Genomic DNA, 16,772 nt, shown 5'->3' on the forward strand with positions numbered 1-16,772 from the left:
TATTGTCTGTACTGTTCTTTTGATATGTTGTAAAATGTTGTCTGTCTGTTAATGTTTTCCTCCTTTTATTTTTAAAATAAAAAAATATATAAAGTATGGAAAGGTGAAAAGTATTAGGCCTGGGATTTGCTAAAACTGTAATAACTATAAAAACAACAAACTGGCAGATGAAGAAAGTGTGACAAAATGTTGGTAACTGGTGAATCTTGACAAAGAGGTTCATTATACCACTATCGTATTTTATATGTTTGAGAATTTATATAACAAAAAATGTAGACCACCTGCTAAGGTTTGAAAGTGTCTGTCTTGTTCATGTGCTGGAAGCATGGTCCCAGAGCAGTGGTATTGAGAGGTAGTGGAGCCTTTATGAGGTGGGACCTAGTGGGAGGTGATTAGGTCACGGGCACGGCCCTCAGCAGATATCAATTCTGGTCTAACAGGATGAATTAGACCTTGTGACATTAGGGTGTTAAGCTGGATTATCCAACACAGTTGGTCCCTTCAGCAAGTGGCCAGTTCCCTGTTTGCTTCTACCATGCTGTAATGCAGCAAGAGGGGGTAGCCCTGCCAGGATGCCTGGGTCACGTTCATGGACCTATAAACTGTGAGTTAAGTAAACTCTTTTTTCTTTATAAAGTACCCAGCTGTGAGAATGCTGTGATAGCAACCATAATCAGACTAATATAGCATACATGCCTGCATTTTTACATATGAATCAGCATGTAATAATTTAATTTTGGATTCCAAATTAAAGATAAATGGGAAATCACTGAAAACAAGATCATTGCTATTTTTAGGTACCTAAAATATAAATGCAGATAATAATTTTGCAATTAAGAGAAAAAAACCCATTCTTTTACCTTATCACTTTAAATTATTTCCTGCCATGGTTTTTGGAATTTGCTTTTAGGAATCCAAATTACTTAAAAACAAATTTCCAAGAAAATACATTTTATTTTTGAGTAAGTGATATGTTAAGTTTTCAATGATCATCTATTTTAGCAAATTTGACATTGCAATGAGCAAATTTTCAAGTCTTAATTTATTGAACAGCCATCAGTGTGCCCTGCTTTAAGGTGTGAACATTTTGGTAAATGCACATGTTATTCTTACCAGTTTGTTCTTCCATATGAACAGGCTTTTTCTATCTGTGATAAAGTTCAAGATGTCAAAGAGCTCATTTATGTTGAAAGTATTTTCTGGTAACTGACAGGTAGCTTTGTTTATCTTAAAAAGAATATGACCTAGAATTACATTTACTGTTAATAATTACCTAATTGATGAAATATAGTTATATGCATATACCAAATACATTTTTCAGTGATGAAAGACAGTTCTATAAAAATCTCCATTTATTCACCTATAAATTCTCCAATATTAATAAAGAAATGTGGGCAAAAATATAAGTTGTAGGTGAGATTAGGAAACTAATTTCTATAGTTTAGGTTTACTGGAACCTGTTTCTAAAAATAAAATAAGTACCATAAAAATCCAAGATACTTTTAGCAAATTCATCACTTTTTTCATGAATTAAAAAATGTCAATTTGGCACATAGTTTTGTTATGCATGATAAACCAAGGTAAAAATCATCATGGGTGGTTTTTCAATGTCAGAGTAATCACGGAGGTAGAATAAGACATGGGAGGAATTCTCCAGGAGGAGGCTATGTCCTAGCAGGAGAGGTAAGCACAGGTCACAAAAAAGGTCACAGTAGCTGTACAAGGTCTGTAGTGACTGGAAGAACCACTTCACAGTGATGCAGAACAAATCTGTGGAAAGCAGAGGCTACTGATCTTCCCTGGCATGTGGCCTCAGAGGAGGCCTACTCCAATCCCACCCCAGCGTCACCCTCTACTAGACCTCTGTGGCCTGTTACTGGTGACTTTGAGAGTAAATACACTGCTCCTGTCCTGGAAAAAAATTTTAAAAAACTATTCTGATACCATGGCTTGTATGTAGTTAGATTGAATGAAATTCTAAAAGCAATTCCACTTTGCCTAGGAGAAATGAAAACATCTGTGTGCCCAGAAACTTATACACTAATGTAAAAGGATTAACTTTGCAAACATTATGTGGGAGAAAGAAACCAGACAGAAAATACCACATGACATGTGAATCCATTTACATTACATGTCCAAAATAGTAGAAACAAAAAGTAGATAAGTGGTTTCCTAGGGCTGGGATACGAAGGGGGATACTGAAGTTTGGGAGGTATTCAGGATCCACTGCTAATGGCTGTGGTGTGAGTTGTATAACTGTGGATTTTCATCCTGAAGCAAATCTATAATAAGCAGTAAGGATTACTGTACTTAAAAAATATTTGATTCCTCATGATTCATACTTGACTTCCTAAGATTTCAATGAACTGGTTCGTTGGCGCATGCTCGTAGTCCCACATGCTGGAAGGCCGAGAAAGGAAGACACAAGTTTGAGTCTGGCCTGAGCAATTTAATGACAGCCAGACCAGTTCTCAAATTTTAAAATTTTTTTTAAAAGCTGGGGATGTAGCTCAGGGTGAAGGCCCTGTGTTTAATACAGAATCAGGAAAAAAAGGGAAAAAAACAAAAAAATGACCCCAATATGCTAAGATCTAAGGGACTGTGATTTAATAAACTGAAATTTACGGTCTTTATATGAAGCTTTACCCTATGCACTTCTTTCATCATTTTTAGCAGAGTTTTGAGATTACAGGTATTTAGATAGTTTGGATAATGAAGTTCAGAGATGATGGCTGTCTTAAGCATCTGGACCAATGTGTTCAGAGAAGATGCTTCCGAAGATTTCCAGCACACTTCTGAGCAGGTAAAATCAACCATGATAAATACAAATACAGTCCTCTTCTCAACCCACAAGCTCCACAGTTTTAACCAAGTTTTTTAGTATGGTAAACATAATATTTTCCATTTCTGATAACATAATCTGTAATTCTATCATCCTGGACAACACTGATTACCTACAGACATGGGGAAAAGATTTTTTCTCTTATTAATTATCATTAGGACTAAAAGCCCAAATTCAGGATTTGAAGAAATTTGTTGATGGTTCACATTTATGCTTAATTTACTGACTTCATAATTTTCAAACTGAAAAATTTTTAGGGTACCTATACAATCTGAAAACACACCTAGGTGAATACACATGCACATACAAAATATTTTGAAGGATACTTTTCATTTAAAAAATGAAACTATTATGTATGTCTTCAGATTTTATGAACAATGGTTACATAGGGAGGTACATTTTTTAAAATGCTAAATAATTATATTTTCATTCACTAAGATTGCAAACTGAAATTTAGTACCTTCAGAAGACAATACTCGGAAAATAACCGTATCAAATGATAACATGAATTACCATGCTACTGTAATTAAAACAGCATTAACCAGATGCATGCAAAGCAGCTCAATATAGCAAAGTAGAGATTCCATAAATGGATCCAACTACACACGAGACTTTAGCGTATGGTAAAGCTGGCCCTGCATATTAGTAAGAATGAAGCAGATCACTTAATAACTGTGCATGGACAATTGGAAACTGGTGTATAAAACATAACACTTAACCACGATAAATTCCACGTGGTTCAAAGATTGAAACATAAAAATGAACTCATAAAAATCATAGTGGGGAAGAATGAAGTTCTGTCATTTGCAGCAACATGGGTGGAACTGGAGGGCATCGTGTTAAGTGAAACAAGTCAGGCACAGAAGGACACACAGGGCATGTTCTCACTCCCATGAGGAAGCTACAAGATGACCTCAGAGAAGTGAAGAGGTTATGGGGGGCCCAGGAGGCTGGGGATGCGGTGGGGTGGGGTGGGGCTGGAGAGAGGATGGCTGAGTGGTGCAGGCTGCAGCTGCACAGGAAAAATAAGTTCTAATGCTCTAAAGCATGACAGAAGAGCCATGGCTAACAATGATTAATTAAATATTTCATAATAGCTACAGAGGACTTTGCATATTCTGAATACAAAGAAACGATAAATGACTGAGATGATAAATATGTCAGTTGCTCTGATCTAATCATTATACACGGTATACATGTACTAAAATGTTATATTGTATGTATACATTTACATAATTACTGTCAATTAAAACATTTAAAAATATAAAATATAGTAGGAATATTAGAATTTTAATAAATTTTTCAGAGTGCAGTAGGCCTTTTGAAGTATGACCCCCCCCAAATCTACAAACCATGAAAGAAAATATTACAATAGCAGATCATACAAATGTTTAAAAATAATTATTAATAACAAAAATACCATACAGTAACATTTTTAAAATAGCCTAAGGAAAAACCTACTTTTAATTTCTATTATTAATAAAGGGTGAGTTGCTGTAATAGTTTAAAGCTTCTAAAATAAATATACTAAAACCCAATGGAAGGGGCTGAGGGAACAACCAGTAGTTCATAGAATATGATGATCAAATGGACCTGAGATATATAGGAAAAACAGAACAACCTCATCCGTAATGAGAAAAATTAAAATTAAAGAGATTTTTTATTATATAGCAAAAGTCAAATTTGAGGACAGTGCTGAAAAGAATGGGGGCAATATTTGTTGATAATGTATAAATGAGTACATCCTCTATCAGAGTTGCCCTGTTGCCCAGTTCTAGGGCTGTAGCTTATGTGGACAACAATGTAAATGTTGGCCACTTCAAACTGAGCGACACTGCAACTGTGCTTCAGTCTGTGAAGTATCATTTAGCAAAATCTTTTAAGATAACAATGCACAATTTGATGCATTATTTTGCTTCCTGGAAACCTCCCTGCAGGTGTAAACTTGCACACGTGCAAAGAAAGGCATGTTAGCACTGTGGCAGATACATGAGAGTACACCCAATGACCCACAGTACATCCTCCCAAAGGAATCTTCTTCAGATAGTGCTATGGTTTGGATTTGCTTTGTCTCCTAAGGACCCCTGTGTGGGAAGCTTGGCCCGCATTGTGGCAATGCTACGGTCATGGATTTTATGAGGTGAGCACTGGCAGGAGGTCATCTGGGGACCTAACCCAAGATGGGAGTAAGGTAGTTCTTGGGAGAGGACTGTTTAAAAAGCCCAAGCTTGACCCCATGCGGTGCTCTGGCTTCCTATATCAAGATGTGATCATCTGCTCCCACATGTGCTCCTGCCAGTACTATTGCCATGAAATGACACAGCAAGAGGACCCTCACCAGCACTGAGCTGATGGCAGCCTCACACTCTTGAGCCTCCAACTCTGTGATTTAAATACCTTTGCTTCATAACAAGCCTGCCTCAGCTATTTTGATAGTTTTGACAAGCTGATTGATGGAGCCAGTAAGTAGATTAAGCAATTCCAGTGTCCTGTAATGGAAGGAGCTCCATGATATACCATTAAGGAAGAAGCTGCAAAGGAAGAATGTGAATGGTTTCCTACTATTAAAACAATAAAGAAAGCCAGTTGTGGTAGTGCATGACTGTTGTCACAACACTGTGAGGGTGAACCTGAAGGATAGCATGTTCAAGTCCAGCCTGGGACACATAGTGAGTTCCATGCCAGATCTTGTCTTCAAAAATAAAATAAAAGTGTAAAGAAAGAATGACACATGGAATATCTTTTGAAAGTTACACAAGAAACTAGAATCTGTAGCCACGTTCTAGGAGGGGAATTGGGATAGCTTATATTTCACTGTACATATCCTTTGTACTTTTAAGCTTCAGCTATTCAACATTAGCTTAAAATTATAAAAAAAGTCTCTGTAATATGGAATAATATAAAGAAGAACAAAGTTTAACATTTGGTTTTTATCACCTGTGGTGAAAACATTTAAAGTTTCAAGACAACATCAAAAAGTTTCAAAATATGGATTTATCTTGGCTGAATATTCTATCATACTCTGAGGTCAAACCACAGGTGGTTTCATGTGCACTATTTTCAGCTTCTTGGGAGACTAAGGTGAAGGGATTCTTGAACCCATGAGTTTGAGACCAACAGAATGAGACCTTATCTAAAAAACAAACATTTTATAGTTCTAAGAGCCACACTTACCTTGTATGATAAGACTAATAGTTATAATAGACTTAGGTTAATCTTTGCACTAATTCACATACCAGGTACTCAAACATATGTATTTTGGAAACTTTTGTCTAAAATTTGCTATAACTTCTACTCCAGACAGTGACTCCCTATTGAGTATGCAGATACGGTGATATAAAACTTACTCAGGACTCGTAAAGATCTGTTACTCATTTTAAAAACAAACTCTGCAAATGGAACCACCAGGCTCCTCCGCTTCTTAGAATCATGCATCACAGGACTTTCTGGGAGAAGGAGGAAAATTTCCAGAGCTTCTTGGGGTGGAGAATTGTATGGAAGAACTCCAGGCAGATTATCCTGCAGACATTCAGTTACCTGTGGTTGAAACAGGATCAGGGAAAAGATACAGATAGTATTAGATTCAGAGTATTGTGAGAAGCAAGTTATGAGACTGAGAATTTTATTACACTGTGTTCCAACTGGAATAATCATTTAGTTTTTTCTAAAACCTATTTTTGAAACCCATCATTCCTTATACCCCAAATGGCCCTGAGGTAGTACTGGGGAGAGCCATCCTCACCACTTTACATCAGGGTGCATGAATGAAATAAAGGGAAATCACATGTGCATGAACATACTGAGTAAAGCACATTCAAAACAACTTTAAAACCCTCTAAAACCAATACTGTAATTGGGCACAGTTGTATGTGACTCTACTCCCAGTTTCTAGAATGGCTGAGGCAGGAGGCTTGTCTGAGCCCATGAAGTCAAGACCAGTCCAGCAATGTAAAACATCTCAAGAAAAAAAAGAAAAAGGAAAAAGAAGAAAGAAAAGAAAATCAATAGAAAGACAAAACTGTATACAGATCGTATCAATATTCCTTTCTGGCAAGAGAAGCTATTAATGTCTCTCCACACAAAATCCACTTCTTTTTGTTTTTTTCTCATTGATCAGTCAAAAATTTTCACAGCAAGAGAGCTTTGTATTCTTACATTGTTTATTTCTTCCAGAAGTAAATGTGCAAAGCAGAATGCATATAAAAGCACACTAGTGGGAATGATCTGTGCAGCAGTCTGTATACTTGTACATACACATCATACTCACCATATGTCAGGTGACATCATTTAAACAACTTTATTTCGTCTTACTCATAATTACTATGGCAGGTTTTCCTTGCCCTTTTTATGTGAAAACTTTGTTTTACTGATGAGGGAGGAGAGACTGGATTATAAAAGGGTAGAGAAAAGAAGCCATTCAATTAGTGACACATTGTCATTGGGACCCATACTCAGATCTAAAATCTCACATGGTACAGAAACGCCCTATGTTCTCCTCATCCACCCCTCTCACGCTCCTTCTGGGATCACAGGAAGATGGCATTTCCCAGCCTCCCCCGCAGTAGCACGGCACCCTGTGACTGAGTCTTAGCTAAGGAATGTGGGTGGAGGTAACAGGAAATACTTTCAGGCATGGCCCCACAAACCTTTCATGCGACCTTCCATAGGCCAAGCATAAGCAATCCCAGGGGAGATTTTACCACCTGAGAGACTAGAAACTGGAAGAAAGGAACCAGTGAGGAAAAAGACCTGGGCAGAGCTGCCTTCTACCTCCACCCCTCACTGGACTAGGATGAGAGAAAGAAAAGTGTACTGTGTTAGGCCACTGGATACGGAAGTTCTTTATTACAGTGGCTAGCATTAGTTACTGTATCTAGTATATGGATACCCCAAACTGTAATGTTTGCCTGTACATGTCACAAGGACTAAAGAAGATGACATACAATAGCAAACTGTGAAATGCTACTCGTTACTTTTATTGCATTCATAGTCTTAAAATTTGTTTTTCACATGCCTACGTGCACACCATATCCATGGATTGCTAGTAGGTGTTATGTGGGAAAACAGCAACACAAAATCAGTAATTCCAAGAAGTACAGGGTCAAAAAAATTAGATTTCTTTCAGTGTGCGCCATCATAGAACGTGTGACTCACTAATATGCATCACAACTCCATAACAACGTGGAGCGTTCCCAACCATTTCATGAAGAACCCTTTCCTCTGCCTCAATGTGATAGCATTAAGAAATAAGGGCTTTTGTAGGTGATTAGGTCACAAAGCCGAGTCCTCATAGATGGTATTAATTCCCTTATAAATGAGATGCAGGAGAGATCGCTCACTCCTTCTACTATGTAAAGACAGAGAAAATACAATGATCTGTAAATTAGAAAGTTGGCCCTCATCAGACTACATTTATGCTGGCACCTTTGATTTCCCAGCTTCCAGAACTATGAGTAGTAAATTTCCTTTATCATTGTGTTTTTGTTTTGTTTTGAGAGGGGGTCTTGCTGTCTTGGCCAGGCTGCTCTTGAACTCCTGAGCTCAAGAGATCCTGTCACCTCAGCCTCCAAGGTAGCAGCCACCTGAGGCATGCACTCTGCATCTGGCTAATTTCTATTATTTATATAATGGAATTCCATTATAGGATTCTGGCATAGCAGTCTCACAACACTAAGATGTACTGGTTATTTGTCTATTGTTAATTCAGCATCCTCCCTTTTGTAGTGAACACTAACCCCCATTACAACTCCAACAGTAGTTCTGTCTCACCTAACTCCCCACAAAACTCAACTGCAGTCATATTTGTTTCTGTAAAGAAATGCTATTGTTCTATTTCTCAAGTAAGTATTGACAATTACCATGTAAGAAATCCATTCCTTTTCCATTAACTTCTTGAAGGTATCTCTTGCCATCTGTAAATCCCCATCAATGGAAATTGTTTCTTCAGTTTCTCTTTGAATACAAGAAATGTAAAAGACCACATGAACAGACAGAAAAGGATATTTCTAAAATTCATGTGTCATTATTTTAACTTATTATATATAAGACGTAGACAAAAGAAAAGCATACAAGTTTTATTAAAATTACTTGTATATGGGGGTCTTTATAAGAGAGTAAAGTCTGAAGAAACAAAAGCATGATGCTTTTATACTTTTTATACAAAAAACAATCTGTGAAGAAATAGCAGGAAATATGGATCTCTGGAGTAGGGCAGTAAATTCTAGAGATGTCACCAATTGCAATATGGGAGTGTTGGAGCTAATGGAAAGTAAAGCTTACTACCATTAATTTATTTATTAAGGTTTTTTTAAAACCTGAATATTGGTCCACTTACTGGCATGTGGTTTTTAAAGCTATTTTTTCATTTTGATATGGGAGGACACCTTTTTCCCAAAACCTCTTTATGGCTTGCTGCATGTAAGAAATGATTAGCCTAGTAGCTTTTGTTGAAGTCACAGTTCCCTGGGTGGGTTCAGCTTCAAATGATCAATATACCAGTTCTGCATATTTTGAGCTGATGTATGCTTAATTCCTTCCAACATGCAAGAAGCTTTAGCCTATAGCCAGAATGAGGAAGAAGACGGAAATTATAATGATCAGATTAAATTATAATGATCATTATAAGAAATTATAATGATCAGATCATGATCAATTAATGAAATTGAGAATAAAAAAATACAAAGGATCAATGAATCAGAGTTGATTCTTTAAAAAGATAAGTAAGATTGATAAACCTTAGCCAAACTTATGGAAAAAAAAAAAGACCTATATGAAAAGAAGGAAAGAAAAGACCCACACCTATGTAATTAGAAATCACCATGGACACAATGGATAATGGACACACAATAGACACAATGGACTGTAAAAAACTATTTTAACAACTTATATTTCAATAAATTGTAAAATCTAGAAAAAATGTATAAAATCCTAGACATATGTGACTTACCAAAGTTGAAACAAAAAGATATAAAAACCTAGAATAGAACAATAACAGGCAATGAAGTTGAGTCAGTAATAAACACTCTACTAACTAAGAAAAGCCAAGAACTTGATGGGTTCATCACTGAATTTTACCAGAACTTCAGAGAACTAATGTCATACTTCTCAAATTTTTCCATGAAAGGAAAAAAACACTGCCAAACTCATTCCTTGAAGCCTGCACTACCCTGATATCAAAACCAAAGACTCAGAACCAAACCAAACAAAATACTTCAGGCCAACCTCCTTAATGAAACTAGACACAAAACTCAACAAGACACTTGCAAACAGAATGCAACAAGTCAGTATATAAATCATACATCTTGACCAAGTCCTGTTTGTCCTAGGTGTACAAAGATGGTACAGCACATGTAAAGTCAATGTTGTATGTAAAGTCAATAAGTGTAAAACGTTATATAAATAAAAGGATAAAAATCACATGATCATTTCAATAGAGGCAGAAAAAGCCTTTGGAAAAATCCAACTTGGAGTCATGATATAGTTATAGAAGGACCTTAGCTCCAACTAATAGAAGCTGTTTATGACAAACCTATGGGCAACAACATACTAAATGGAGGAAAACTGAAAGTATTACCTCTAAAATCAGGAAGAAGACATGGATCCACAATCACCACTTCTGTTCAATATAGTCTTTGAAACTTTAGCAGAAGCAATCAGGCAAGAAAAAGAAATAAAAGGTATATGAATATTAAAGGGAAAAGTCAAACTATCTTTATTTGCAGATGACATGGTACTTTGCATGAAAGAACCAAAAATATTCTACTAGAAGACTCTTAGAGCTAATAAACAAATTCAGCAAAGTGATAAGACACAAAGTCATCAAACAGAAATCAATAGCATTTCTGTACACCAATACTGAACATACTGAGAAAGACATCAGGAAAACAATCGCACTCACAGTAACTCCAAAAAAATTAAATACCTAGAAATCAGCTTAACCAAGGAAGTGAAAGACCACTATGATAAAAACTATGGTACTCTGAAGAAGGGGACTGAAGAAAACATCAGAAAATGGAAAGACATTTTCCATTCCCAGATAGGCAGAATCAATATTGTTAACATGGCCATATTATAAAAGTGATATATAGATCTAAGGCAATTTCAACCAAAATACCAATAGCATTTTTCACAGCACTAGAAAAAGTGCTAAAATTCATATGAAGCTAGAACAGACCCAAATAGCCAAAGCACTCCTGTGGCAAAAAGAGCAAAGTGTGAGTGAGGCATTATAATCCCAGTTTCCAAGTTACTGGCACAAACTAGACACATGGAATAGAGGACAAAGAAACATCTCCACACACCTTTAGTCATCTCATCTTTCATAAAGGGGTAAAGACAAACTTTGAAGAAAGAAACCTTTAACAAATGGTGCTATGAAAACTATCCACATGCAGAAGAATAAATGTAGACCTACTAAAATCAAATAGAAATGGATCAAATACCTAGATATAAAAACAAACATCTGCTGAATATTGAATTTGCCGGGATATACAATAGGCAAAGCACTTAAAGATAAACCTTGTATAGGCAAGGACTGCCTGAACAGAACCTCAGTTGTACAAGAAATAATTCTAAGAATCAACAAATGGGATTATATCAAACCAAAAAGCTTTTCCACAGCAAAGGAAATAAAAAACAGAACAAAGAGGCAACCTACAGCATGAGAAAATTTTTTTCAAACTACTCCTCAGAGAACTAATATCTAAAATATATAAAGAACTAAAAAAAAAATCACATTCCCAAAATAAGAGACTCAAAAAATGATCAATTGAACTGAACAGACGATTCTCAAAACATGTACAAATGGCCAGTAAGTATTTTTGCAGAGAATAACTAGAATTTATCCAGTTCTCTTGGAGGATTCTCATGGATATTATTTTCATACAAGAAAAAATTTAATTCAGTTTATTAGTGGTTAGCATATCATCTCAGGATGAAGCTCACTGTGATCTAAATGGGCTCTGCAAGAATCTAATGAGCAAACTCCTGCCTGCCATTGATGATTAATCAGGCATAAAAGCATTTAGGAGCAGGACCCATTGACAAGCATGTAGGCTCATACAGACTTCAGTCACATAATACACAAACATGTTTGTCTAATTGTACATCAGTTTTTTTTAAACAAATTTCTGCCAAAACAATTTCCTATAGAGGTGATGCATCCATTTCAGAATCTATAGGAACCTTTTTGCTTTGCTGTCAGAGTATATAATGGATTACTGTTTTACTAGGCTTTGTTGCCAGTTTTCCCAATTTAGTTGCTATAGCAACCTGCAGCCAAAGCTGCACTGGATCGAGTAACGGCAATTAAAAGGAACCAGCATTGTGCTCTGATTATTCTTGTCCAATTAAGAAAAAGGGAATCACATATTTAAATTAACTGAACTCTAGAATGTGAGAGAAAGAAAGGATCTTTTTACACTTAAATTAGGGAATTACAAATTGATTAGTATTTATGTTTTTCCTTTTAAAGTTTATAGTAGAAAACATACAGTGTGTATCAACTTTGATATGAAATGAGTGTTTTATCTTAGAATTAATAAATAACTTACAGCTTATTTAACCCAGCTATATGAGGAAGGGGAAACAAAAATATTTGTTATATGGTTTTGTCCTTTTAAAAAAATCTTGATTAATTCGTGAAGTTATTTTTTGGTGGGATAAAAAGGAAAAGATTTATTCAATGTCAGCACTGAGGAGATGAAAGAAATGAGCAGTAAGTATTTGAAAAACAATGCCCAACTTTTTTGGCAATTAGAGAAATGTAAATCTAAACAACACTGAGATTTAATCTTACTCTAGTAACAATGACTATTGTCAAGGACTCAACAACAAATGCTGACACAGATGAGGGGTAAAAGGAGCCTACTACATTGCTGGTGGCAGTGTAAACTAGTACAACCCCTACAGAAATCAGCATGAAGATTTCTCAGTAAACTAAAAATAGAAATTTCATTTGACCCAGTTATCCTCTCCTGGATATCTTCCTGAAAGAGTGAAAGTCATCATGTTACAGTGATGTATGCATGCCCATGTGTATAGCAGTACAATTCACAATAGCCAAATTATGGAAACAACTTAGATACCCATTAACAGATAATGAATGGATAAAAAATGTGTTATAATATACATAATGGAATATTATCCATAAAGAATGATAAATTTGAGTCATTGTAGAAAAATGGATGAATCCTGAGACTATAATATTAAGTGAAATAAATCAGATACAAAAGGTTAAATACATCATGGTTTCTCTTATATGAGAAACTGAAAATATAAATAAAGAACGAAGTAAAGGAGAGATGATAGGAAATAGGGATGCGTACTTTTGGAGATGAAGGGGCAGAGGGTAGAGTAGGGAGGGAAGAGACAAAAAATGACTGAGATGAGGCCACGTGTGTTGGCGAACACCTGTAATCCCAGCACTTGGGAGGCCAAGGCAGGGGGATTGCTGAGAGTTCCAGGCCAGCCTGGGCTACAAAGTGAGTTCAAGGCCAGCCTAACTGCATAGTGAAACCCTGTCTCAAAAAGACAAAAAACAAACAAACAAAAAGACTAGGATACAATATATATGTGTACTACTTTCTCAAAATGGATGTAATTATTATGTATCACAACATATACCCATAAAAATAAGAATTGGCATCGTAGAGCTGGAGTTGTAGCTCAGTGGCAGAGTGCTTGCCTAGCATATTCAAGTTCCTGAGTTCAATTCCCAGTGCAGAAAAAAACTGCATGCTCCAAGAACCACAACTCTATGTAATACTGGAGACCCAATAGGCTAAACAGAAGTGTCAAAAATCACTGGAAAGAAGCATTTGTCTTCAGGACTTGTTCTGGGTGGGGTGGTTGGATGAGATTGCATTTTGCTTCTTTTTGTCATTTTCAAATCTCCCTAGGTTTCTGGGGATTCAGGTTCATTCCTGAGATGGCAGCGTGGGGCGGAGCCAGAGGACCAGGGCACTCAGGCAGCTCACCAAGGTTTCCGAGTCCAAGTTCCTCCCACCCACATTTGTCTTCAATATAGTCTTTCAAAGATATTAATGCTCTGGTACAAATTATATAAATTATACTTACTTCTCTACTAAACTTGTTATGAATCATGAAACTCGGTGTCACTTTTGCTTAATGCTCAAATAAAGACCTGCTGGAAATGATATGTAACCATGGTTCTTTAAGTTCCCTTTAGCTTTTTTTTTGGTGTAGGGGGAGTGGCTGGGGATTGAACCCAGGACACTGTGCCAAGCACACAGCACAGGCTCCACCACTGAGCTCCAGCCCAGCTCCTCCCCTCAGCTTCTTGATCTGAGTCCTGAGTGACTGGTAGTTTGATCAAGATGCCTTCCTCCTAAACCCCAGGAATCTTAGGACGCTGACATGCTCCTTTCATACTTACATACCACTTCTTAATTTTCTTTTTAAAAATCCCCAGCCCCTCCCAAATTTACGACATCAGGCTACGTCGTCTGCCTCCCCTTCTTTCACTGAAAGCTTTCTCACCACCACCAAGCCTGTTCTCGTTTTTCCTGTACTCATGCCTGGCAATGTCAGAATCAGCAAACACAATTATCTTCCACCACAGACTCAGTTCTTAATCTCTCTCTTTGCGCTTTTCCTCTTCTCTGCTGCAGCCATCCATACCTGGGCAAGGTTCTCTAAATCTAGATAACTGACATTTGGGGGTGGATAAGTCTTTGTTTTGAGGGGCTGTTTTGTGCTTTGCAGGATATTTAGTGGTATCCCTGGCCCCTCCTCACTAGATGCCAGTAGCAGCCACTCTCCATTTCCTTTTCTCACTCTTTGCTGTTTGACCCTAACGGAGAAGTTCCTCAAGGCTTGATTTTGTACCTCTTCTCATTCTCTCTCTCTCTGGGTGACTTTGTTTTATTCTTTTCAGTAGGGCTATCTCTGTGTTTCCCAGGTTGGTGTCAAACTCCCAAACTCAAACATGGCTCCTGCCTCATCCTCCCAAGTATCTGGGACTGTAGGTGTGTACCATCATGTCTGGCCTTTTCTTTTCCTTTTTAACTCAAAATGTGATGTGTTTACTGGGATAGTTTTCTACCAGTCTTGATTCAGGGTGCTCTGGGTGCTGCCTCCTGAAGGAGCATCCTGTAGGCACTGCTTTGCCTCCCACAGGCTGGCAGTGGACAGTGCAGCAGCCAGCATACCAAGCAAACTTGCCACCTTGCATGGCGAAAGACCATAAGGCTTTGTAACATCCTGGGCATTTTGTTTCCATGAGGCAGAAACCGGGGTGCTCTTCCTGGTTTTCCTTTTGCCTTCTGGAGAGGGATGAAGGAGATCTTTTGCAAGTGGCACGTTTTCAGGGAGGTCATTTACCATAGGAAATACAGTGACCTTTTATTCAGACCCTTGGCTTTAAATCCCTCTATAGTTTGGTAGATGCCATGTTTATATTCCACTGAGATCCTCCCTGAGCTCCAGATTTGGTTATCTAACTAGGTCTCCGAACCTCCTCTCCAAGGACATTTCAAAGTGACACCATCTCACACTGGCTCCCTCTCACATAACTCTCCGTCCTTTTTCCTGTGTTCTCCCTCACTGGCTGCCTTTCTGTCACATATACTAAACCTATTCTTGTCCCAGGGCCTTTCTCTGCGCAGTTCCCTCCACCTTCAACGCTCTTTGTTTGACTCAGTTTTTTCATCTTTAAAGTTAATTACTGGAGTCAATGTGAACATTAAATATGTTCATCCATTTAGAAGATTTTGATTGGTACCTGACACGTGATAATTTCACTTAAGATTAGTCATTACTGTTCTTACCATCATTCATAATATACTAATAAAAAGTACAAAAGCAATACACTTGAGTTTGGAGGTTATAGCCATTAGGAAGTTTGACAAATGAGGAAGTGAGAATTACATAATATTCTCTCAAAATATTCTAACAGAACCTTATTATTTTAGTAAGAAATATGAATATATATGAATGATGATTGCCTTTTATTCTACTCTGAAAACTAGAGGAAAGAAATCTTGTTAAAGAAACAGAAGGCGTATTAGATACCTGATGAGTTGTCATGAAGTTGGCATATGTTCCAGCAAAAATGTGCTTGACTTGAATATCCCTGAGATCTATAACAAAGTCAGAAGTCCGTCTTAGAGTTTTTAGCAGTAAAAAATAGATCTGATCTATAACCACACCAAATTTACTCACTAACTGGCCATTTATACTTTTATAAATTTCAACTATAAACAGAAGAAAAGATTAATTTTGATCAGGTTAAATATCATATATTCACTTAAAGTTTAGTTTTCTAGCACCTTCCACAGCGAATACAGATTGATGTGCTTTAGGAGAGGTTTGATTAAATACTAAAAGCATATTGTGCTGATACTTAAATAACGAATTTGGAATCCTCCTTTATATTGCATTAATTTTTAGAAATAATTACTAATTACTACAGGAATCACTACATAAGAAAAATGCAAAAATTTAAAATAAAAGGACTCAAAGAATCATAATTCTATGGACTCATTTGAAAGGAAGCTGAATAATATTTCCACTTCAGTGGCACTAATACAAAATCACAAATTAGTGGGACCATTCATACCATCAGCAGAAATCAGGCATATAATGTCAGAGTTCTCTGTTAGGGTCTCCAGATGACTTGGATTGCTTGGTCCAGGACCAAAAGACACCACCTGACCAGTGGTATAGATGTAGGCAAGGGTGTGATAGCTACAGGAGAGAATGTGTAATAATAATGAAGACCCAGGTATTCATGGTTTTTGAGAAAGATGATGTCTTTTGACACAGAATAACCGATTTACCTTTATTCAATACCCAGTTTTTTTCACACTGTCAGTGTTAGATGGCATCAGATAATGTGACTAAACAGTAACTATTAACTTATTGCTAATCTTAAAGATAGAATATTATTGATAGGCTTTTACTATGTTTT

At 36.8% G+C, this 16,772-nt stretch overlaps 1 protein-coding gene across 1 annotated transcript in view; it reads right to left on the minus strand.

The window, feature by feature from the left end:
* LOC102008939 (probable E3 ubiquitin-protein ligase HERC6) overlaps positions 1 to 16,772 on the minus strand; it is a 61,651-nt gene that overhangs the window by 34,332 nt on the left and 10,547 nt on the right. The window contains 8 exon segments of the mRNA XM_013502713.1: positions 1,114 to 1,227; positions 2,647 to 2,795; positions 6,190 to 6,379; positions 8,701 to 8,794; positions 14,290 to 14,379; positions 14,907 to 15,028; positions 15,875 to 15,942; positions 16,422 to 16,549. Of these exon segments, the coding sequence (XP_013358167.1) occupies positions 1,114 to 1,227; positions 2,647 to 2,795; positions 6,190 to 6,379; positions 8,701 to 8,794; positions 14,290 to 14,379; positions 14,907 to 15,028; positions 15,875 to 15,942; positions 16,422 to 16,549 (955 nt within the window).

Source organism: Chinchilla lanigera, unplaced genomic scaffold (genome assembly GCF_000276665.1).
Source record: "Chinchilla lanigera isolate Chin_1 unplaced genomic scaffold, ChiLan1.0 scaffold00073, whole genome shotgun sequence".
NCBI lineage: Eukaryota > Metazoa > Chordata > Mammalia > Rodentia > Chinchillidae > Chinchilla > Chinchilla lanigera.